Below are 24,465 nucleotides of genomic sequence, written 5' to 3' on the forward strand. Positions count from 1 at the left end.
ACTGGACAACATCCCCTTTCTTTACATGTCCTTCTATTTTAGGTTTCCCTTACATTAGAACCTACTTTAGAACAAAAACCCTATTAATTGTAGCCATTGGGTTGAAACTGACCCAGTAGTTGTCCGATTTTGTTTTTATTTTCTGGGGGAAGAAAAATGAGGCTCAGTGATTTATCTACAATTAAAATGTTTAATCTACAATTAAAATGTTTGATTTTTTGAAAACATGGTCAATTCAAGCAATGTGCTGCCGGTTAATTAAAGAAATAAAACTTTCCTAATTTATTCATTCCCTCTTCTGTGCAAAACAAAGCAGCTAGAGTAGGCAGAATCAGGAACATAGGTAGGAACAATAGTCTGGGATTCTTTTCCCCTTCATATAGTACTGCCAAATGCACATCTTCAGAGCTTCCTCTGGACTGTGAGACCCTGACTTTGTTTTGTATTTGTCATAGGTGACACACATAGGTGACAGTGTACATATCTCACAAAGAGCTCACTTAGATTGTCTGATGCCGTGCTGGTAGACTTGTTTTCAGCATAGTTGTATCCTTGTTATCCTGGGTGATGGCTCAGAAGTGTGAGGAAGCAGTGGCTTACAGCACCACGTGCTATCATAGTAGGAGAGCTCATGTATGGGGTAGGGAAAGCGGGCACATAGGAAAGGAGGGAAAGTTGGTGTTCAGGTCATTCTGGATGTGTCACTATCACTACATTATTTAAACTCTGCTATAATCTACCTTGAATTTCTGCTTCTCTGAGCTATTAAAACTTGGCTTTGTCTTAGGAGGGTTTGAAGATGCTCTTTATGGATGGGATGAAGGGCATAGAGGCACCACTTTACACTTGCCCTTGAATTGGGTCAAGTTGGCTGCTGAGTTGTGTCGTGGTGATAAGAGATTTTAATAAATGCTAATTTCTTCCAAAAGCACCCCTTTTGATCCTCCTTCTCGTGGCAGAATAATCCAGTAAGCATTTGCCACTCCACATTATAGTGCTTGACTCTTGAAAAAAGTTCCTAGTTTAAGTCTGTGATATTATGTGAGTTCTGTTACAGTGATTGTGTTTTTGTGTGGATGTTTTTACATTGTTCTAAAGCTGTCTTATAATGGACCATAATATGTTATTGTAAACTTACACTGATCTGCGTATGTGAGTTTAATATCACCTCTGTATTTTAAATGGTAAGAGAGTATGCTGACCTGGTCTATAGTACTTCCTCTACCTGGTTCATTTTCTGCCCTGATTCATGGGCAGAGACAAGGCTGGATCCACAGGTTAATGATTGTTCTCACTGAGTTGTATTTATCTCCTCACTTGGAATTCTTTTACTTTCTGGGACAGTTCAAAATTCAAAATTTTTATTCAGAATTTAAATTCAAAAGATATTTTATTTTCTTCCATGTTCTCTGAAAGTTTAGGCAGAATGCTTCCTATCAGGTGCACTCAGATCCTGGTGGAGGTATTTTTTGTATCAGTAGCAGCTGCAGTGGCATGATTTAAAACTGAAGGAAAGCAGAAGGTAATTTGGCATGGAAGGTTTGGGTCTTTTTTTTGGTGACCATTCATCACCCCAGGTCAAACCCCAGAATAGACTGAGGCCTGGATAAAGAAGATAGATGAAATTTTTTTGTTAGTACCTTGGTAAAGCTAAGATTGAATTGAGAGCTTTAACCTGTATTTTTATGGGTTAAAGCATGCTTTAATGGTTCATATTTCTGCTTTTGCTCTTTCTTTTTTTTTTTTTTTTAAATAAGGGGAAATGCAATTCTTAATACTGGTAAAAGTGCCTATAGGTCATGTTAAAAATTACACATATGAGGTAATTTAATTTCTGAAGCAGTGAATAGAACCAATGTGTATGTACATGTTGCTTATGTGTATGCTCTTTATGCCATTTGCTTTAATCCTGTTCTTTGGTAATGGCTTGCCGGCCAACAAGAAAGGAGGAAAATCAAACAACTCTGCAATATAAACTGAAAAAATGTGTTGTGTTATAGGATAATATAGTAGCTTTAAAAATTATTAAAAAAAAACAAAACAAAACAAACAACAACAAACAAAAAAATGCAAACACCAGAAAACCACAAAAAATGGACTGTGTGAAAATGAACAAAGCTTAAAGTAACAAATGTAAGTGTCTAGCTCTGATAAAGATGGGAATTGCACCTCATATTTTAGGGTTCAGGTCTCTGGGAAATGCTGAGCACTTCACAGTGGGATGCAGGAATTCAGATTCTCTAGGAGTCACATTTTGGGGGAACTGCTGAGAAAGAGAATATCTGAGGAAATAAGGCAGAAGAGTGAGGAGACTGAGAGTAGGTAAGAAGTAGTGAAGTGGAGGAGAAAGTAGACCAAGGACTTAAGCAGGTAAATGTTGCCAGGTTTTGCTGGGTTGATTTGATGTGTTAGTTCCTTGCCCCTTCAGTTGGATGTTATCATCCCTGTGATATGCCAGGCTTTCCCTGTCCATGTAATGGGTTTGTATAACAAACAGATCTCTGCATCAGGCAGTGATGCGTGTGGGCTTCTAATGCCCCCATACGAGGGGCAGCTGGGTGTACATCCATCTTCCATGGTCCAAGTGAGATTTGACAGAGATCATAGGCAAGAGACATGAGGGTAGGCAGGGGATTGCCATATGGAAGGAGGAAGATATGTAAGAGAAGTAGTAAGGTGAGTTATGAGAGAGCTTGCTTACAAAGATAACAAAATGGGGACAGTGCTCTATCTTTCATGTTTGTGGAGACAGAATTTTTGAGAGGTGGGAAAGATGTAAACTCGTCAAAGTTTATGGCACTGAACATGTCATCTGGTGTGTTACTGGGAATTCAAAGTGATATTTTGATCGAGAAAAAGTCACTAAGAGACAGGGAAGAAGAATCTCTTCATGGTTAAACATACAAAATTACAAGAAGAGCTGCTGAAATTTAGTGCAACTTCTTTAGCCTTCTGCTTGTTTTGCGGTCTGCCTGTGAATTCATATTGCTTGGGCTTGGAAGTGTTGTTTAAGAGCTGGAATTGGTTTTATCTGTTCAGCCAAATGAAGTGCAAAGGATCTGCTGTTGTTGAGGGCTGTTGGAAAGACCCTTCAAGAACAACATTGCTCAGTGTGTAGATTTTAAACAGCACCCCAAGGTCTCTGTACCCTTCTCTGTGGAGCTGCTTACATGGAGTATTTGAATGGATTATTTTAAACTTACTCTCTTTCTTTCTATGCATATAGAACTTGAAACAGTGCAGAACTGTCTTCTGAAAATCCCTCTGCTCCCTTTTTTAACGTAACAACTTTTAGGACCTAAGAATTTGCTGTCTTTTCCCTTTTACTCCCCTCTTAGATTTTCTATCTTTCTACTCTTCATCTCTTGCCTCTTTTCCATACTCTAAGAACTTAATATGTCATACCCATGGGTTTTGCCAAATTTACTTTGCATAAGGTGAAATGATATTTTAAATTTCCACCAAGCCTGTAGAAGACCTACAAACCAGGGGACCAGGGAAGTGCTTTTAGGAGGAGAAGGGGCAAAAAAGTAAGACGAGCAGATGTTTTCATGAGCTTTGGTACATGCAGTTTTCGTGTTCCAGAACTGCCCCTTTGTACAAAAGGTGCAGAAGTTTGTTTGCCCCTTGAAGCATCTTTGAACAGTTTGACATGCCTGCTTCCAGTACCTGCTCTAGCACTTCTCAGGTTATGGTTTCTTCCTGTTACTAGCTGCTCCAGGATTATACATTACCTGAAGTCTCACTTCTTTCCTTCTCTTGACAGCTGCAAATCAAAAAGAGCCTTTGACTCCTAATTTTAAAGTGAAAGAGGAGCCTAAGGATGAGGAAGCTGCAAGTTCAGCCGTGTCTCAGTCCAGCTATGTGTTCAGCCAAGAATCTGAAGCCTCAGCTCCAAACATCCCTGAGGAGAAACTCAAGCCACAGGAAGCACAGGCAAATGTGATGAGGCAGGACATGTCAGTCAAGGCAGCGTCTGAGCTCCTCATGAAGCTCTCAGGTAGATATTTAATTTAATAATATTGAACTTCCTAACTGGTTTTTTTCATGTGTGCTAACAGGGTTACTTGCAAGGAGGTACGTTTAGCTTTAGTAGCAAGTCAAGGAACAGTTGAAAAGCCCTGTCTGCACAGTTGCACTTACATAAAGCATGTTGGTCTGTCACTACAGTATCTAATTATCTCTGCTCTGTTTTTCAAATTAATGACTATGGAATAAGTCAAAAGAAATGATGCCTTAAAGCTTTCAGATGCTGTAATTTTTAAAATGTACAAAACATGTTAATACCAATTTATTCACGTGTCACTTCATTAACATTATAAGAGTGTGTGTCTGTACTGAACTGTACCTGACAGAGCTTTATAAAACATGACTTTTAAAGCCTTTTATTTCTTCTGACAATATCTTGTACTCAAAATGACAAGATACACTGTTAAAAAAATGATATAAACTGAGACAGCTTTCTGCATTTAGTGAGCACACTTGAACTTGCCTACATTGCCTTAGTGATACATCCTACTGCCAGACAAGTAGACAGTGTGCATGTGTACACACAGAGGAAATGTTAAAGCTGGAGGGAGTCAAATAATGTGTGTTCTGCTAATTATGCTGTATGTAACTGTCAGAATCGAGGTTTAAATTTAAGGGAAAGTAAAAGGGTTGAATTATTGCTGCTGGGAACAGGTTAAGTGAATGACAAAAAAGGCTTTGAACTTCTGACAGATCAATGTTAGGACCAAGACATGACAGTCAGCCTAGCAGTTTGGGTTTGTACTTCCACACCTGAACTGGATCTGTTAGTTTTTAAGTCAGAATTCTCGAAAACTTATTATGCCAAAGTCATGCAAGAAGTGCAAGTGGAAATGCTTACAAGTTGAGTAACTTCTGAGATCCCTGTCAAACCTACCTGAAATTATTTGTCTTGATTAGATCCTGTAAACATTGAATTTGGACTCAAATTTATATCTGAAAGACTCTGACTGACCAGGATCTCCCCAATAAAACATGTAATTAATTCACTCCTGTTCATACCTGCACACTTTAATTTTAAGAATTTGCATCATTGATTTGTAACCCTTTTGTATTAATGGTTCAAAAAATACTTTCCAAGTACAAAAGTTGATCAGAGCAGAAGTTTCCAGACTTTTCACAGACTCACAAATAGTAAACATTTGGTTATTGGTAAAGTTCACTGTTGCTGCTGGTAACTGGTTTGAGTGTGGTGTTTTGGTAACAAAACTTTGCAGCTTAAGTAATGCTAACCTGTGACTCCATTTTGCTTGGTGCATATAAATTTAGGTAGCTATTTTTATAAAGAAAGAGGTCTGTAACTTAACGTTTTCTTGGATACTTCAGAGACATAAAGGTTCTGGGTTGTACATCTTGAATTCAGCATTTGGAGGCTGTGTTCAAATAGGTTTATTACTGACTATTATGTTAGAATATTTATGCCTTAAATATCTGTTTGTATGAGTGAAATCTTGCACGTATAAAGTATTGATCAAGTCTTCAGTCCCTTCTGTTGGGACCTCCCAGACTTCAAAGGCTGTAGGAAGAAATACGCTGCTGTGACATTTCTCTTCTAATCTCTTACTGACTGAGCAGTTTTTGCTGGCAGTGGGCTTTTTGGTGAATCTATAGGTTAGAAGGTGAAGAATGACTAGGATTTACTGAGTCAGTGTTGCTGCAGTTGGTATTCCTGCATCAGCCAGTGGGTGGGGTTACACCAAGTTTATCACATACAGTTTTTCAATTTCCACTGAATTACCTGAAATACTGAATTACCATATAAGGCAGAAACTATAAAGGAGGTAAATACTAAGATACAGTTTAATGTAGGACAAATATATGAAGAAAATCTAAAATGAATAGCCTCTTCAGTGTTTTGTTTTTTGGGGTTATTTAATCTTTGTCTGGTTGAATACTCGCAGGTCACTGTTGACTTCTCACCTTATCTTAAGCAATTCTGTAGCCTGGTTTTGGTGATTTAAAACTTAAACAATTAAGCCACTTCTTCATAGAATGCTTTTGGTTGGAAAGGACCTTAAAGATCACAGAAATATTTAGGCTGGAAAAGACAACCAAGATCATCCACTCCAACCATTGACTGATCACCACCTTGTCATCTGGACCATGGCACTAAGTGCCATGTCCAGTTGTTTTTTGAACACCTCCAGGGATGGTGACTCCACCTCCTTGGGCAGCCTGTTCCAATGCTTGACAACCCTATCCGTGAAGGAATTCTTCCTGATGTCCAACCTGAACCTCCCCTTTGTTATTTTCACTTTCTACTGTGTAATACTAATTACAGAAACCTGCACCACATACAAAGTCAGCAAGGGATTTCCAGCATAATAGCATTTTGCTTTCTGCATTCCTGACGTACATGCTGTCGTTATCCTCTGAGCAAGAGTATTGCTGATTGTTTCAGCCCCAGGGGAGCCTCTTGGGATTTAGGCATAGACCTTGCTCTCTCCTCCATGTAAAAAATATGCTGGTTTATATTTTTCACTGGGAAATCTATTTTCCCAAGATGTGTTGCCAGCTCTTAGCTGTACTGTGTAGTGGAAGGACTTTCTAGCTCTGGATCCTAATTTGGTTTACTGGATACTGTAAAGTAGACTTCAAATCACCAGCGCCTGTAATGGAGGGACTTGTCAGCCACTCAAAGTATTCTAAAGCTAGGAAAAGTTAGAAAAATAAACTTACTTTACTGTAGTAGAACATCAACAGAACATTTGTTAGTTGTCATTGTAGAAGTGGATGTAGAGAAACAAGAAAATCACGCACAGTTGCCTATTTTAGTTCTACTACACATGGCTCTCTCTTTCAAGCTAAAGGGCTGTTGGGACACTTGCAGGCTTCTAGGAACACACAATCAGTGTTTAAGTTCAGGGCCTTACCTCACATATTACTTTGGTGTAGTTGGACATGCTTTTATACCATCTTTTTCTCTACCATGTTCCAATTGGATTCAAGTCTTCTACCCCACAGTTCACAGACTTGATACCTAATCACCTGATACCTACTCACACTTCTTCCAAAGGATTATCCGAGCTAAGAAGGCTAATGTCTCTTGAGCAGGTGTAGGCAGAACCCATTTCCACCCAGATAGTCAGAACAAAACTTCCCAATAGCTAAACTACTATTTAAAAGTAAATCAAATGCCCATTTGAAAGAAATGGTATTTGGGGATTAGCAGGCAAAGTTTGAGCCTCAGTGCTGACTTTCTACCTACATTTTACAGAAAAAAATAAAATGACTACTAAACGATATCTATGAGTGTACAAAGGTGAGCTGTGAATTCTGTCTGGTACTAAGTCTTAACTGAGACTAGAGCCAATGGTAAGCAAACAGATTTGAGGAGATAGTGGAGTGGGGCAAATTGCTCTCGTCTCTGTTTGGAAGGGTGCCATCCCTGCAAGTTTTTGAATTCCTTATATTAAACATTGCATGATATCAATTATAAGAAATGAAAGTAATATATTTCAGATACATCTGTTTTCTACATTCTTACCAGTTCTCTTTCATGGAAAAGCTAATTTATTTCTTAAAATGTTTAATGAAGTGGTGTACTGGGTGATACCTGGTCAGTTTTATACACTCAGTCTTGTAAATTGAAAGGTAGGTTTCAGAGGAGACTGAAATTTAAAATAAATATTTGCATTTATGTGCCAGTGTTTGAGCCTAAAAGTTCATTTTCTGTTGAGTTATGCTGCTAATGTGTTTGGGGCATGTATTAGCTTTCAGAAGCATAGAGTGTTTTGCCTTCTTGTCCAAAAATGAATGCATAGGTGGAAGTGTATAAAATAGATATTAGGAAGAAATTCTTTACAGAGAGGGTAGTCAGGCATTGGACTGGGCTGCCCAGGGAAGTGGTGGATTCACCGTCCCTGGAGGTTTTTAAGATGAGACTGGATGTGGCACTGAGTGCCATGGTCCGGTAACCACAGCGGTAGTGGATCAAGGGTTGGACTTGGTGATCTCAGAGGTCCCTTCCAACCTGGCTGATTCTATGATTCTGTGAAAATCTATTCCAGGTACTAGCACTTCATGAATAGTATTTTACCCTGGTGCCTTGAACTTGACGTTAGGATGTCCCTGTCTTTCCTACAATTTTGTCTGAATTACATTTGCCTTTAGTTCAGATGAATACATTTCACAAATAGGACATATTTTGCATTTCAGTAGTAACTCGGCTTGTTTTCCTCCTCTCTTTTTTCAGTTGGTCAATTCCCCCTGTATGGCACATATCCTTGTTATCACTAGCAAATGCATGACCTTTGTGCTATTTAGGATTTTTTGTACTTCAGTCTTCAGGTCACACAGTGCTGCTTGTAGTAGACCAGTACCAACAATATGTCTTAATTCTGGGTTATCAACAGATGCAATTAGTGCATGCTTACTTCATGACCTCAGCACACAAAGTAAAATGTTGCCTACAATTGATTCCAAAAGCATTCTTGATCAACTCCATTTATTATCACCTAATTATATGACAGTTCCTCTTTCAGCACAACTGGTTATTACCAGGGGGGTGGGGTGGGGAGTGTTTGCCTTTTTTTGATTAAGCCATTATCTACTTGAAAGTGTTTATGCTGATTTCCTGTTTCATGCCTTGTAGTTAATTTTTTTGACACTATATCATATATTTAACTGAAATCACGGGGATTAGAACTTCTATTTAAAAACAATAAGACAAAGGAAAAAGAATGATAGTACAGTTCTATATAAAATGAAGGCCAGAACACCTTAATGCCATGCCCATCCCAGAAAATGACACATGGTGCATTAGGCCACAGTGACTTGAAGGACTATCTGAGAAGTATCTGTCAAAACAGTACAGAATTCCAGAGTAACTAAATAACAGTATGACTTTTAAAAGTCTACTAACCAGGGAGCGCTATCAGAGACAGAGAAAGTAACCTTGCTACATATTTCCTTTTCACAAATTTGGGGACTGTTAAGGGAAGTGCTCGTGTGGAGGTAGGCTGTTGTTTTTGGAGATGGCCGTTGTCGGTACCTGGGAAGAGTCTCTGCACCTGGATTGCAGGAGAGCTGTCAAGAGTGCTTTCATCCCTGCTTAGAAAGCCTTGATAATGGGCAGTGGAGAGAAAATGCAGGGAAGTCTTTTGTTCCTTGGTCTCATTAGGAAGATCTGGGCAGCAGCAGGTGCTTCTGTAGAAGCCCAGAAAAGTAAGCGTGGAAGTGTGTGATTCAAAATAAGACTGTCTTTTGATGAAACTAGAGAAATGGCAAACCATGGCAAGTCACATTACCGGATTAAATCCTGCTACTGGCCAAGTGGTTGCTGTTGGTTTTGGGAGGCTTTTTTTTGTGGGTTTGTTTTTGGTTGTTTTTTTTTTAACCAACAGAAACGTGAAATTGATGGTGAATGGTCAGAGCAAAGCTGTGTTTTCACTACAGTATGGGCTAAGATACAAGTTTCTAGATAGTTAGATTTGTTATTCAATGTGTTAGGTTCCAGATTTTTTTTTTTTCAAGATTTTGAGACCCTCCTGCCAGTGCTGTACCACGTGAAGTTTGTATCAGGCCACAGAATGTTCATTCAGTTTAATAGGCTTTTCCATGACATCTGTATAACATAATCCCAAAAGTACTCAACTAGTAATGGATTCTTACCTGTTGATGGGTTTTGCCATGTTCATGACAACATTGCTGTTTAAACCCAAAAGCAGGAAAACTGTGAAAAATACTGCTCTTTCACAGGAAAAGTATAGGCTGGGAAGTATGGAAGTCTGCAAAGTCTAAATTGGTTTTTTTTTAATCCTATAGGTCTTAAAAAATCCACAAAACAAGTATCACAGAAAAACAAGCATAACAAAGCTGAGCTTTTATTTCAGTAGATACTATACTGTGCTTTTAAGTTACTGCAATTCATCTTCCTTTTTTCCACATCAAGGTAGTGGGAGTGGCCACAGAGCTATGAAAAGTGGGCATGTGAGTTTTGTTTAGTGTCAGGTGATTGTGGATGCACAGGGTTTGCAAAGGCCTCTTGAAGTCCCCCCTTGCCTTTGGAGAGTCAGCATGTAAAGACAGGATAACTGGAGCCAGGCTCCCTGCAAAGGTACAGCTTGCTGCAGAATACTGGACTAGAGTTCTCTTGAACTGTGAGACTGGGATATATTGGAACATGTTGTAAAATAAGAATTCACTGCACATGTAGACTTTTTATCAAATTCTTCTTGAACTGTTTTGAGGAGTCAGCCGTGTTCTGCAAGTAAGGGTCTTGCAGGTAAGCACCATAATTGTACCATTTAAATTGAAAGAGCAGCAGATGTGTATCACAACTCTAATTAGTCTATTGCTTTAATTTGCTCCTTTTTTTTCCCTTGGCTTGTATTTCTGTGAAACAGCTTGTAGCTGCAAAATTCTGTAACATGGGAGTTCAGAGGTTCCACTTTAACAAATACAAGCCATTTTATGATTATTTTTTTAATGAAGGATCCTGTTACATTGATTCATTGACATTGTCTTATATAAAACAGCAGTTTGAAAAAAAAATACTAGCAAAATAAAGCGTCAGGCACAGCGCCCTAGGGAACGTCAGATGTTACTTGTTGTGTCTCTGTAGCAGAACCTTCAGGGCTTGCCAACTGTTCCCTACCTCTGAGGTTTTATTTAAGCTGTTTTAGGGCATGTTTATTTCTAGCAAATCAGAACAATTAGCATAACAAAATGCCTGATTCTCCGTACTGAAAGCTTTTGAAGATGGTACAAGTTGACCCACTAGTTACCCCTGTCTGCTTCATTGTGGAAACTAGTACATGAGTCCAATTTATGAGACATATGGGAGAGGCTTTCTTTTCTAAGTTGATTCATAAAGTTGATTTGTAAAGCTCATAGGCATTTCAGCAAATATGAGCAACTTAGAACTTTAGTTGCAGGATAAAGTTTTAAATAAAATGGTGAGGAGAAGCGTGAATGATTTAGCAAGTATTCATTTGATTTCAGCAATGGAAAGTCATTGGACAGCTGTCGTATCAGCAAAAGCCATATTTACTCGCATGACTTGTGGTTTTTTTTTTTCTGAAATCTGTGCACTTGCTTTTGACTTTCATCTCAAAGGGAAAAGTAGACTGTGCTGCATTAGAAGAGCGTCTTCAGTGTGTCCTCTCTAGAAGAGGTGAGTGGTCACAGACTATCACAGAATGATCTGGGTTGGAATGGACCTTTAAAGGTCATCAAGTTCAACCCCCCAGCAAAGGGCAGGGACATCTTCAACCAGATCAGGTTGCTCAGAGTCCTATCCAACCTGACCTCGAATGTCTCCAGGGATGGGGCATCCACCACCTCTCTGGGCAACCCATTCCCGTGTTTCATCAGTCATAATGTAAAAAATTCCTTCCTTATATCTAGTCTGAATCTACACTCTTTTAGTTTAAAAACATTACCCCTTTCCTGTCACAGCAGGCCCTGCTAAACAGTCTGTCCTCATCTTTCTTACAAGCCCACTGTAAGTACTGAAAAGTTGCTATGAGGTCTCGCCAGAGCCTTCTCTTCTCCAGGGTAAACAACCCCAGCTCTCCCAGCCTGTCTCACAGGAGAGGTGTTCCAACCTTCTGACCAGGTCCATGTCTTTCCTGTGCAGGGAGGCATTGAGGGAACTGAACCTGTTCAGTCAGGCAAAGGGGAACTAAAGGCTAATCTAATCACAGCCTGCACCTACTTGAAGGAAACTTAGAAAAGCAGTGGAGTCAAACTCTTCTCCCTAGTGCAGATGGTAAAGAAAGGGGTGACAGCTGCCAGCTGCAGCTTGGAAAGTTCAGAGTGGACTAGAGAAAAATTTCTAGTGCTGCATTAGAAGTGTTACCCAAGGATGCTGTAGCTTTCCCTTCCTTGGAGGTTTTGAAAGTTCAGCAAGATAAACCTGCAGCTGACCTAGTGCTGAAGGTTCATGAATTAATTTAGTTTGGAGGGGACTTCCAGGGTTCATCTAATCCAGACTTTTGCTCAAAGTAGATCCAACAAGAGCAGGTTGCCGAGGGTCTTACTAAGTTTTGAATGTGTTCAAGAATGGAGAACCCAACCTTTCTCAGCAATGTGAGACAGTATTTCACTGTCCCAATAGTGATTTTTTTTCTTGTATGTATAGACAGAATTCCCCATGTTCCAACTTGTCTGTCAATTCATACTATCACTGTGCACTTCTGAGAGAAGTCTGACTCCAGCTTCTCTTTACCTTCTCTTTATACCTTAGAGAGTTGTTGACAGCAGTAAATGTCCCCTTTAATGTTGTTTTCTTAAGGCTGAACAAGCCCAGTTCGCTTAGCTGTTCTACTCTTATGTCTTGCAGCAGCCCTCTAACTGTCTTGGTGGCCTTCCACTGATCGTGCTCCAGGATATCAGTGTCTGTCTTGTACTGAGGACCCTCAAATAGGACACAGCACTCTAAAAGCAGCCCCATAAGTGCAGAACAGAGGGCAAGAATCTCCTCCCTCTACCTGGTGGCTACAGATTTCTAATGTGGCCTGGAATATGGTTGGCCTTCGTTGCCACAAGGACACTTTGCTGACTTGTGCACACTTTGGGTTGGATGTGGTAGTCTCAACTCTGAGAGAAGTAGCTTTATTAAGCTCTTTCTAAAACTTGCCAACTTCTGTCTTAGGCTGTACAGGGGTGTTGTCTAAGACTAAATTTCAGAGGTGCTCTTACTGCTGCACCTTATTGAGGTGACACTGTCAGACCTTCAGGGATGAATACTGTACCCTGAACTTTTAGGTAGCACAAGTATTGCTCAATGTTTCTGTTGTGTTCGGCTTTTTTTTTTTTTTTTTTTGTTAGCAGGTACCCCTACTTCGTGATTCCTTGCTCTTCCTCCTAGAACAAACCTGTCCAGTACTCCATTTTTCATAGCTGATGTGGAAAATTGTCTCACTCAATGTGAATAGGATGAAGTTCATTAAGGCTTTTATAAATCAGCTGATTAAAAGTTATACTGCTCTGTAAAGAAATAGCATCTCTGTGCCTTGATGAAAGCACATCCATGCATAAAATAACTTTCTCTTATTTTGTTAAGGTGGTTTTGTATTACAAAGTTAACAGCAGAAAAAGACATAGTGGGTGATTTAATTCATCTTTTGCCAGATGAACTGTCCCAGCACTGCTGTACTGTTGTTTGGAGCTTCATCCAGGTTAGTTTTGAATGAGTAGCAGACCATGTTTAGAAGATCATGGTCTGGATACTCCAGAAATACTTGTGTCTTTATACCCCACTGATTTTTCCTAGGAATTACAAGTCTGTGCTATTATAAAAATTAGACATGAAGGGAAAAAAAAGGCTATCATGTACTAACTTTGTATTCTGATACATTGCAGATTATTTAACCTAGCTCATTTAGTATGTCTGCTATGAAAGTCAAAGATATCATGATGTTCTTTATTTGAACCAGAAGACCTTTTGATGTACCTGTCCTTCACTTGAAAAACTTCAGCTGCACTTTGACCACGTGAGATACCTATGTAAGGAAATAAGTGGTGTCACTTCATTCCACACATGAACAGTCTGTAGCACAGACTGGAACATAATCTTCAAGAAGTTATAGTTTGACTGCCTGTATGGCGAGATGGGTATGAGCATAACCTTAATTACAGTCTTTACCAGCACGGAATCTAGCACAGTGGGGTTTTATGCCTGTGATTGCTGCTCGTGGGACAGACTGACTGTGTTTCCCTTTCATTAGCTCTTGTAAAATTATCAGAAACCCTCCTTCAGTCTTCTCTGTGTGTGTTTGCTTTTGGGAATTGGAGTATGACAGAATTCACATTTGGCAGTCATTCTGTCCCATCAAAAGGGTACAGCTGGGAAGATAAAGGTCAAAGGAAATGATCAAATATGTAGATTTAGTGAGGGCCTAGTGAATGCTCACTGATGATGAGGGAGAGAAGGTCACCAGTATTGCTTGACTCTTGCCTTAGTTGGGGTCGTATCAGTTTGTCTGATACAAAAGCATTTGCAGTGCAGGGAATTAAACTGTGTGGAACAGGAACAGAAATAGAAAGAATATTTTAAAAGCAGAGAGGGCAGCAGAGGTCAGCTTACTCTGCACCTAAATTTGGCAGCTGGGTGCAGAGCTCAGTCTGTCAGACATCTAAAGAACTCATTTGTTTGCGGAGTTACCTGAGCTTTTGATTGACAGCGTTACCTGATGTGTTCCTTTGCTGTTCTGTGTTCACTTTCAATGCACAGCATGCTATTTTTACACTTTTGAACACAGATGCAATGTTCTGTGGTTTTGTAATAAGGGACTAATGGAAGCTTTAAATAAAATAAAGAAAAATAAAAAATCTGCTTAACAGTACAAAAAAAAGGGCATTATATGTTATTTCTACCTATAAAAATTTCTGAAGTCTGAAATGTATCTGTGGATAGTAGATGGTAAAGATTTTTATCAATGTTTATGTGTTTCTTTTAAAGGTCAAGAAATGTCATAAGAAAAGATTGAAAGCACTTCATGTAAATTGTTCCTGGAACATACCCAAGTGGCTCTTATCTCCTGGGTTCTTTTTTTTTTTTTAAGAGCTGTAGGAAGTAATAACACTTTTTCTCTACACCAGGAATTCAAGGAGAAGGATAAACCAGGGTAATGAAGAGGGACTTGGTGACACATATCAGTTTAATTTTAGATAGAATGCTTATGCCTTCATGATAAAGGGATTCTGTTCATCTATCACTAGAGAATAAAAGATGACACCAACTGGTTGACTAGCTTGAGGGGATAACCAAACCGTGTTTTGGTACCTCTGAGATTCATTGTAACACTGAGTAATTGAAAACAAAAGGCCTGGTGGTGTTTGAAACTTTCACACTTAAATTAAGATTTGTGCAGCTGACACAGTCATATGTGAGTTAGAGAGGATAGGAAAAACAGAGCAGCAACAGATTAATTGATCAAGTGAAGTTAGTGGAAACCCACCCCCACCCTCCTTACTGACCTAAAGTCAGTAATGCTGCTTGTGTTTAGGCTTTTTCTTACCAACCAGTACTCTTTTTTTTTTTCTTTTTAATATCAGAGCCTTCAAAGTAGTAAAATTTGACAGATGACAACGAAACTTCCATTTGAGAAAACTCATTGTGCAGAGTGCCTCCCTCCCTCAGTGACCTGATGCTCTCGGGGTGGCCAGCCCCTGTCTGCACCAGTTAACATGCTGGCCCATGGTCATAGAGCTGATCACATCTCCCCAGTCTGGACAAGGGCCAGACTGTGCTCTCACTTACTAATCCACTCAGCATCCAAGCCCTCTGCTTCCCTGGCTCTGTGTGCTGCAGTGTGTCTGTCCCTGCCCTCTACTGTGGCCTCTTTTCCTGGGTGCCTTTTCCTCCTGGCTCGGGAAGTTTGAGTAATTCAGACTTTCCCTTTCCTCCAGCTGTGGAGGCTACGTAAGTGACCATTTAGTGCTAATCATGAGTGAAAAGAAGAAGATTTTCCTGAAGGTTTTCACTATTTCAGCTAGTACCAGAAGTATGTGTACATGTTTAGGCAAAATTAATAAATCCCATATACAATTTTGTCGGAATGTTTCCTTATCTGAATGTGCCTCCTGGTATTTAGATGTGTTCATGCATTTCTTTATTTTCTTGATTCTCCAGGCATATTGCCTTTCTTAGGCTGCCTGTTTCTGGAGTTTCTGGTCAGCATCCAGCCAGCAGAGGCAACACATACTTGGACAGTTCTGCTATGGTACCAAGTGTCCTTTAAGGAGTGCTCTGAATGAAAATCATTAGAAAAAAAATAATCATCTTTCTCTGAAACTAAATTGAGAATAAATTCTGTGGGTTTTCATTGTCCCTTTTCACAACAGAAAGTCTGAATCAAAAGGGGTGTATAGGTATTTGGGGTGTGATAGACAAATTACCTTGGAGCCTTGATTTTGAGGTTTCAGAGCTTTTACTCTGAAGAAAAAATTATCACTTTCTTTGCAACCAAACCAGAGCATTCAGCAACACCCAAGGAATCTCAAGTGTAGAAAGTGAACTACAAATTGGCTTCTAGAATATGGTTTTGTTTGCTAGACTTGAGACACTGGAGAGGAAAGTAAGGAGGGAGGGGAGAATATGGACTTATGAAAACTGGTCATTAAGTTAATGGATCCTGTAATGTATGAAGGAATATCTGTCAGACTTTAGAAAAACATGAGCCCCAGAATACACCTCTTATCTTGAAACCATATGCAGGTATAAGAAATAGGGTCTTCACATAGTTGTCTGGAATTTTCCATAAAAGAGAAAGAGAGAGGAAAAGCAGCAGATTAAGTTTCCTCCTCCAATCCTGTCGCCATACCAATACTTCTGACTATCTGTGCTGGTACTTCTGCTGATAAAGAGTAATTTAGAGTTTGGAAGAGGTCTTCAGTGCCCACCTTAGGAGAGCTGGTGTGTAGTTGCAACTCCATTTATTAAATAGAAATGAAGCTTCGCGAACTGCTGTGTGATCACACAGTATTCATAGAAAGTGATACAACTCTCATGTTTACAAATATGCAACTGTTTTCTGCTCTTTAGTTTGAAAAATTATTTTCAAGAGATTGCTTCTATTTATAAGTGCCAGAAGAATACTGAGGCAGTCAGCTGCTTGCTTCTCTTACCATTTGCAGCGATATGGTATACAAATTATAACTTTGTAATTGTGATTCCTGCTTCGAGTGCTCTGAAAAATTGTAGCCTAATTAAATAATTGTGGTGGTTGTTTGTTGTTTTTTTCTTTAAATACATATTTGCAGCTGAGAGTTTCAAGGAAACCCAGATGGTAAAGATAAAGGAAGAACCAATGGAAGTTGACATTCATGACTCGCAGGCTTCAGCGTCCCCCAGCCAACCCAGCCAAAATGTTGGCTACAGCACTTTATTAGGGAGAGACATTAGTGAACGGATACAGAAGGCACCAGAAGGCCGTGTGCTCCCAGAAAGAAATCTATTCAGCCAAGATATATCAGTGAAGATGGCATCTGAGCTGCTCTTCCAGTTATCAGGTAAAAGCAATGGAACTAATCAGTTAGTTGAATTTAAAGAACGAAACGAGACTTCTGTATTAACCATTACGGTGCTATGAAAGTGTGAGATCACTAAGGCTGAAAAGTAATGGGAATTAGAGCCCTTCTGCCCTCCCATTTGAAACACAGAAGCCTTGCCAAGTGTCCCCCATAGTAAGCATATGCTTTAAAGCACTCTGCCAGTCAGCTCAGGTTCACAGCATTTGAGCTGAGTTGGAAAAGCCAGAGTTCAACTCCTGTATTTTTGAAAGCTAATTAAGTCATTTGTGATGACTGGTTTGATCCAGGCCTTGGACTACAGGGAAACCTATACTCCAAGTATAGGCAGTTACTGGCCTAAATGGCCAGTGGCTGCAGCAGGCATTGCTCCTGGGGCTGCGCTGTCCAATTCTCTTGGCAGAGAAGGTGAAGCTCAGCTATCACACAAAGGCAGTGATACCAGCACTCTGTTTAATGAACACTTGTATTGCACACTTTGCATGGAACACTAACACCGATATATGAAGCTGAAAAAATGTGTTGGGCGTTAGTTTAAATAAAGTCATACCCGTTCTCTAATCATGCTTGAACCATTTACCCTAAACAACTCTAGGTTATGCTGTTATCTGAAAGCATTAAAATAGTTTGGATGAGTAAAATCTGACAGGGGAATATATGTTACATGCTAATCACAGAAAAACACATATGTTCCTCTGCAGAAAAGGTGAGCAAAGAGCACAACCACAATAAAGACAACACCATCAGAACTACAGCCAGGTAAGTACAGTCCATTGTTATTTGCAAAGCTGTTCTGTAGATAACATTGCTTCATTTTGCCTTGTGAACTCAAATGTGTCTGTCTCCTGCAAATGTGACCTGATACTATAAATGTAAGATATTTTCATGAGTAATGTAACCTATATCTGAAAAATTACAACTACAGAGCTGATTGCTTAGAGTTAAAGCCCTTTGGGCCAAAATGACTGTTCTCCTCTGATCAAGTATTCACACATCATTTTAAGAATTATTTATTCTATTTTTTTCAACAAAAACTGAAACTTAATAGAAACTGCATGGTATGTGCAGTGCTTGAGTGCAGACCAAGCTGAAAGCTGGATTTTAAGACATGGACCAATGTAAGAAGAGGTGATTTTGATTGTCTACTGTCAAACTTGATTTCTTTAGAAAAATTTTAGTTTGGTATTTCTGTCATCTCAGTACGTTCTAGGGATGACTTTTTAAAAGCAAGACTGTACTATCAAAACATTTGTTAAAGATTGTTAAAGATTGCAGTCACATTAACACAATTTAAATTATCCAGGAATTAAAAACATGATCCAGTTGTAGCATGTGCTGTTAAAGAAATATGCACTTAACAGTGCCATGGCTGGGAACAAGCCCGTGAGTTGTCTACATGTATGTGAGCTGCAAGGTGAGGTGTCTCTGTGGGAGTATTCAAAGCTCATGCAATAAGTGGTAGCTGGAATTGTTAGAGGCTTAGGTGCCCATGATGAGGAGCAGGCAGGAATTGGTAAGGATACATTTATTTCCTACCTGAAAGTTCCCTAATTATTTTGGATGGGTTGGACACTGAGCACACTGAAGTGATGAAGAATTCCTTCAAAGATAGAGTCGGATTTTCAGTGCCTCTGCAGCCCCTTCTACAGAAGTTCCCAGAGTGTTCAGTGCCTGCTAACTTTAAACAACCTTGTCCAGACAGAATTAAAAAGCATTTCAGTTGCAAAGAAAAGATCTCTAAAATATATTGTCCCTAAATTTCTAGGCCTATCACATTCATTCATGGTACTTGCAATAAATAAATAATTTGTTTTTAATAAACTGACCAACTCAGTAAATGTACATCAGGGACTTTTTTATGTTACAAGTTGAAAGATAATGAAATTGAGCATTTAGCTTCTGGTAACAGTGAATGCTTCCCATATTTGCTAGTTTGGGAATTTGTGGGATATGCAGCCTGCATAGCATTTCTGTGACTACTTAAAAAGCATAAGCTTGAGATACAAATGGAGATAAATGCACATATTGCCCAACTGCTCATTAACCATCCAGTGTGCATTGCAGAGAAGGGGTGACAAATAGTTGAAAATAGATTTCAGTGTCTCATGATGTTACCAGCAGGACTGGTGTGAGAATCCAGAACTACTTTTGGATCTATCAAAGATAATTCAAATTGGTAAGGTTGAGGATAGCTCAAGGATAACTTCCCCTTCTTCTGGCTGCCAGCTTTTAAGAGGGTAGCAGAGTTGGCTGTTGTCAAACTTGTGCTGAGTTTTACTGAGATGTCCTTATAATGGCTGCTACCTATCAGGGCACAAAATGCTGAGTGCCTGCTTCAGTTTTTCTGAGTGCTTTTCTTATCTCGCCTATTTATCAACAGAAGAAGACATGAATGAGGTGAGCTTCTAAAGGGGAAGTGAGTCAGTCTACTAACTCCTGCTAGTTCAAACAGATTGACTTGAAAGACCTTGCCAAAAAAAACCCCACCCAAACCCAAACAGCTGGAAGTCTTTACTGGTGAGGGTATGACGCCTTCTCAAAAATAGAATGTGATGGAGCAGCCAGTGGAGGATAGAGGCACTTGGACTGCATTAAGAAAACATGTGGTGTTGCAGTTTGGCTCACCAACCCACATCTGGAGTAATGACAAAAAGGCATTTGAATCACAATTGCTGTGTGAAATTTGCTGACAGCTGCAGAGAGCCAAGGTGAGGTCAGTGTTGTCCACTTGTAAGTAACTGGGGAGCAGAAAGATTAAGCTGTGTCATTGGTGAGTCTTAAATCAGCAAAACCCAGCAAGATGGGGTACACAGGCACTTTTTGCTGTCTTATTCCTTATTAACATTTCTAACTGTCACCTATCTGTTGCTGTTCCTCCTGTGAGTATTCCTGGACTTTGCGAGCACATACTTCCATATGACTTTGCTTAAGCAGCCGAAACTGGCAAGGATTCCTCACAGTTCAATGGCTGAGTGAGATGGTAGAGCCTGCCATCTGTGATAAGAAGACAAAGTGGAGAAGCAAAAGTGATCTGGAAGTGAGTACGCCAGCGTAAGATGCCAAGATAAGTTTCTTTCATCTAGAGAACTGTGTAGCCATGAAACTGGAAAAGTGCAGCCAGAGGAAAAACAAAATCCTAAAGCTTAATCTTCATCAGAAAGGACTTTGCACAGTGATTGAGAACAATTTATGTTATTTCTTACTATGAAGCAGGAGCTCCTCCCTCCATACTTTGCACTGGAAATTGGGGGACATATCTGCTGAAATAGAAATAATAATAGGGCCAACAGTGAAGAGACGCAGCTGCCATTCTAGAGGAAGGCAGAAAAGAGGTATCCAAGGATGGTTCTGTAATTCACCAGAGGCCGATGGCAGAGAGGGAAATCCTTGGGATATATATCGCCACCATGCAACCTTCTGCAGCAACCTGCTCATGATATATGGCCTAGCCTGAAATAGATAAGCCCTGCGTCATCCATTTTGCGTAGAACCAGCAATGAGCACTGTCCCAGTGACTGAATCTCAGGCACAAACAGGACGACCAAGAAGGAAACCTGAGTGGATTACAAGATTTTGAAGAGTTACAATAGTAATAAAACATTTTTTATTGATGTTTTTCTTTCAAATCATTATTAAACCAGTGAGAGGAATGTTGCAATAAATCGTGCCATATTTTTATACAGTGTCAGTCTGTTTCGTATTATGTCACCCCTGAGTGGGAGTGTGAGTCTTGGAAGAAGTTAAGTTTTGCACATATGGGTTGGAGCCGTTTTGTTTTATCCTGTTCACTTGTTTTCTTGAGTATTATGCATTGTTCAGCTATCAGCATACACTGAGCTGTTCAGGTCTGGGGCAACTTCATGCCTTACCCTTCAGCACAACCTAAGGTTGACTGTTCGCAGTTACTGTCCAAAAAGACTTAATGAGAAAGTAAACAATGTGATTGCCAGAAGTGTTTCATGATCAAGTTAACTAATCATCAACTTTCCCAAAGGCAGATGAGATCTGACTGAGAATACAAGTGACTTGGTGGAGAACACGTTGTTCCCCCTCTGCAGAAAAACTGCATAAGGGACAACATAGGCAAGTGCCATCATTTAGACAGACACCTTGGGTATCTGGACTGGTAGGGTCAACTTGGTTGGTGCTGCTGGCATGTACTTTCTGAGTCTGGGCTACCCACTGTGCAATGGTTCATAAGACCTCGTAGTATGTTCTTTATCCTGAAAAAGTTCTTGGATTTCGTTACTGAATAAGAACAGGCTGCAGAAATGATCTGGCCTCCTGCCTTGAACCTTTAGAACACCTACTATACACCAGCCTGTTAAGGATTCTCTATCTGAGAAAGATCAGATTTAATGTAATTCTCACTTTGCTTAGAAGAAATTGGTAGTTTGCATGCAGATGGAATACACTGCCTTAGAAAACAGTTTTCCAAGAAATACTGTCATTTTCCGTTTTTATTTTTTTATGTACCTCTTCCCTATGTCTGTCTGTACTGTAGACAAGAAATTCTTATTTCTGTTACAATCTTTAATTGAGTAGAAAACAAATACTTCAACAGAAATGCCATTTCACTATGAAATTAACTTTTTCCTGACTATTAAATAAAATCAAAGCAGATATGCTTTTTGGAATCAAGTAGCTGATAATTTTTGTAGTTAATACTCTTCGGGAAGTACCCATTCATTTAGGTTATATGAATTGTTTCCTGCTGTAAAAATTAAACTCATGGAGTTAATTTCATTCGTGGAATGCCAAGTCAGAATAGAGCTATTAAGCATCTTAACCTAAAATTTGAAAAGTTTTTTGTTTTAAAGATAACTGCTGTATGCCTCAGATTATTAAATAATATTTTTTACCTTTTCTGATTGCCTTCTCCAGATATGACAGTATAAATTTCTGAAGTGTTAATTTTAATGATCCATATTGAATTGTGATATATAGCAAATCTAAGATGTTGAAATGTAGCTAAAAGACTTCTGTGAGGACTTCAGTTTTCACTCTGAGGTGCAATTTTACTAAAGCATTCTGCTTCTCCACAACTTGCCTCATGGTCTGCCTATTTTTCAGCATGAATTCTGTATAACATTAAGATGCTGGGGTCAAAAGTCGTATTTACTTCTTCTGTTAACTGCTGTTTTCTTTAAAAAAAGGCATCTTGTTTTTTCCTATAGCCCTTTCTTTTCTGAAGACACATTTAGACAATCACCATTCACTTCCAACTCAAAAGATCTCCTGCCTAATGAAACTACTCTTCATGGAAGGACGTCTGCATCAGGTCAGACACCTTTTTCTTTCATTACTTCCAGTTAATGTATCTTTTTAAAATTTTTTTACTGTAAACTCCACCACCTGACCAATGCTCTTAAAATGTATTTCACTTGTCAAAAGGCAACTATCTCTCCATAAGTGCTTATTATTAAAAAGAAAAAGAAAAAAGTTAAATACTGCTGAAGCATTTGCACAAATAGTCTTTAGACTACTATTTCTATGAATGGTGCAATAGTCTATAACAGATTAAACTCAACAGTACCAACAGAGGTTGGGGGAGGGGGGTTGTGTGTGTGTATCCCCAGTGTAAAGGAACTGTACTGATGTCGAATTCCTGTCTGCTCTTCTCCTGTTCCTGGCCATTTCCATCTCTCAGAGTACAGATGAAATGTTTGCAGTACATGTACCAGGGTGGCTGAGCTTGGCAATACAATTTTCCTGCCTTTAGCAGTAATTTAGAACCTTTCTGGAAGGATGTGGAGTTCTTCAAATGTACTGAAAAGCCTCAGTACATTATCTGTGGGTACGTTCCCATGGATCTTCTGAACTAGTTGACAGGCATTTTATGTCCAGATGTAGCTTGGGATTTATTCTACATTAAAATGGAAAATATAGGCATGTAACAGTACTATTCAAGGTCGCACTGAACACATGCAAAAACTTGATACGTGCCTTTACTGTCCTGTTGGAAAATAACTCGTTTGCTAGTTCACTGCTATCTCTTCTTAAATTAATAGCTCTCGGGTTCTAAAGGTCAGTAATTACACAGTCAGCCATAGGGGGGGTTATTCACCTTTTCTTAGCAATCAATAAAGTTTTGGGCACGTTACTGCTAATTTTCAGCTATAGACTGTCATTTAATTTACGACTTAACAGACCCTTCATTTTTTTTAATGCTTGAATAGTCATTTGACAGCTTGTGAAGTGGCAGATGAGGGTAAGAGCTAGATGCTGTCTAAGGGTAAATATGCAGAGCAAGAAGAAAAAAAATTGTAGCATAAGGACAAGGGTCTTCAGGCTAGCTGCAGACACAGTTCTGCAAGGAAGTAGTGGATTTTTTAACTCTAGGTGAGGAGAACCAGATCGGGTGTGGTGCTTTTAAGTATTAAAATATAAACCAGGTTAGCACTTCAATCCTGGCTTTTGACCTTGGCATAGCATGGAATATTCATATGCCCATATGCCCAGATGAAAGATGAGAACTCATAGACTCCTCAGGCAGTGCTCAATACCTCAGAGGACGTGGCCTCTAGCAGCAATAGTCTTACATCATAGCAAGATGAATGCAATTTTAATTCTCTCTAAGACTTCGTTTTAAGTGAGGCTACTAGAACTGTGGATGGGTTTTGGTGACATGTTTGATCTTCTGCTTAAAAGATGTAAAGTATCTAGTTGGTTAGATCATCCTGGAGTGTTAGAATGGCTTCTGAGGAACTGGGTTTTTGTATGCTTATGCTGCTCCACAATCTGTTCTACGGAATATAAGTATTACCTTGATAGGTCTGTGTATTATAACACATTGTGGTGATAAGACTCTTGTTATATAATAGGAGCATATATATTGAAAATTTTTAAAATGCCAGTGTTTTTTTCTGCATTTTTATTTTTGGAACAACTCCATCGTTCCAAATATGTTGTTTTTTTCTCAGCTTCATAACAAATTCTTGGACCTGAAGTGCACCTTCACAGTAGCACCAAGAATGTGATTTAAATTTTTAATCGGTTATAACTATGATATTCATGTAAAAGAACAGCAGAATACACTCAGGTAAATTTCCTACTAGTGTCAGCCTTGCAAGAAGAAATAGCGCAGAGGAAACTTTATCCCTTAAAAGAGCAGCATAAAGGAAAAGCAACAAAGAACTGTAAAAGGTCTTACAGAAAACGCTGTGAAAATGCGCATGTGGTCTCCCATGGAAAAGTGCTTTCAGTTGGGTTGGGTTACTTTGTCCCTGAAACAGGACAGTAAGAAGCAGAAAAGAACAGCACGAGAAAATGACAGGAAATGCCAAGTTCAGTGTCACCTTCAAGCCATCAACTAAAATCCAAGCAGATTAACTGCTAATGGCCAAGAGTGTTCATTAAGCAGTGTCCATGTCAAACAGTGCGACTCCGTGCTCCTGTCACCACATCCAGCAGAGTCTGGTGCACAAGTCTGGGTCCTGAGCTGCTGCTCTGTGCTGG

The 24,465-nt window shown here is 39.4% G+C and overlaps 1 protein-coding gene across 2 annotated transcripts in view; it reads left to right on the forward strand.

Moving 5' to 3' along the window:
• Positions 1-24,465, forward strand: part of ZNF827 (zinc finger protein 827) — a 103,493-nt gene that overhangs the window by 50,695 nt on the left and 28,333 nt on the right. For both annotated transcript variants that reach the window (XM_017820136.1, XM_017820137.1), the window contains exons 5-8: positions 3,767-4,000; positions 16,741-16,989; positions 17,709-17,766; positions 22,185-22,288. In XM_017820136.1, the coding sequence (XP_017675625.1) occupies positions 3,767-4,000; positions 16,741-16,989; positions 17,709-17,766; positions 22,185-22,288 (645 nt within the window). The remainder of the gene's footprint in view (positions 1-3,766; positions 4,001-16,740; positions 16,990-17,708; positions 17,767-22,184; positions 22,289-24,465) is intronic.

The sequence above is a fragment of the Lepidothrix coronata genome, unplaced genomic scaffold (assembly GCF_001604755.1).
Source record: "Lepidothrix coronata isolate B3197 unplaced genomic scaffold, Lepidothrix_coronata-1.0 Scaffold79, whole genome shotgun sequence".
Classification (NCBI taxonomy): Eukaryota; Metazoa; Chordata; class Aves; order Passeriformes; family Pipridae; genus Lepidothrix; species Lepidothrix coronata.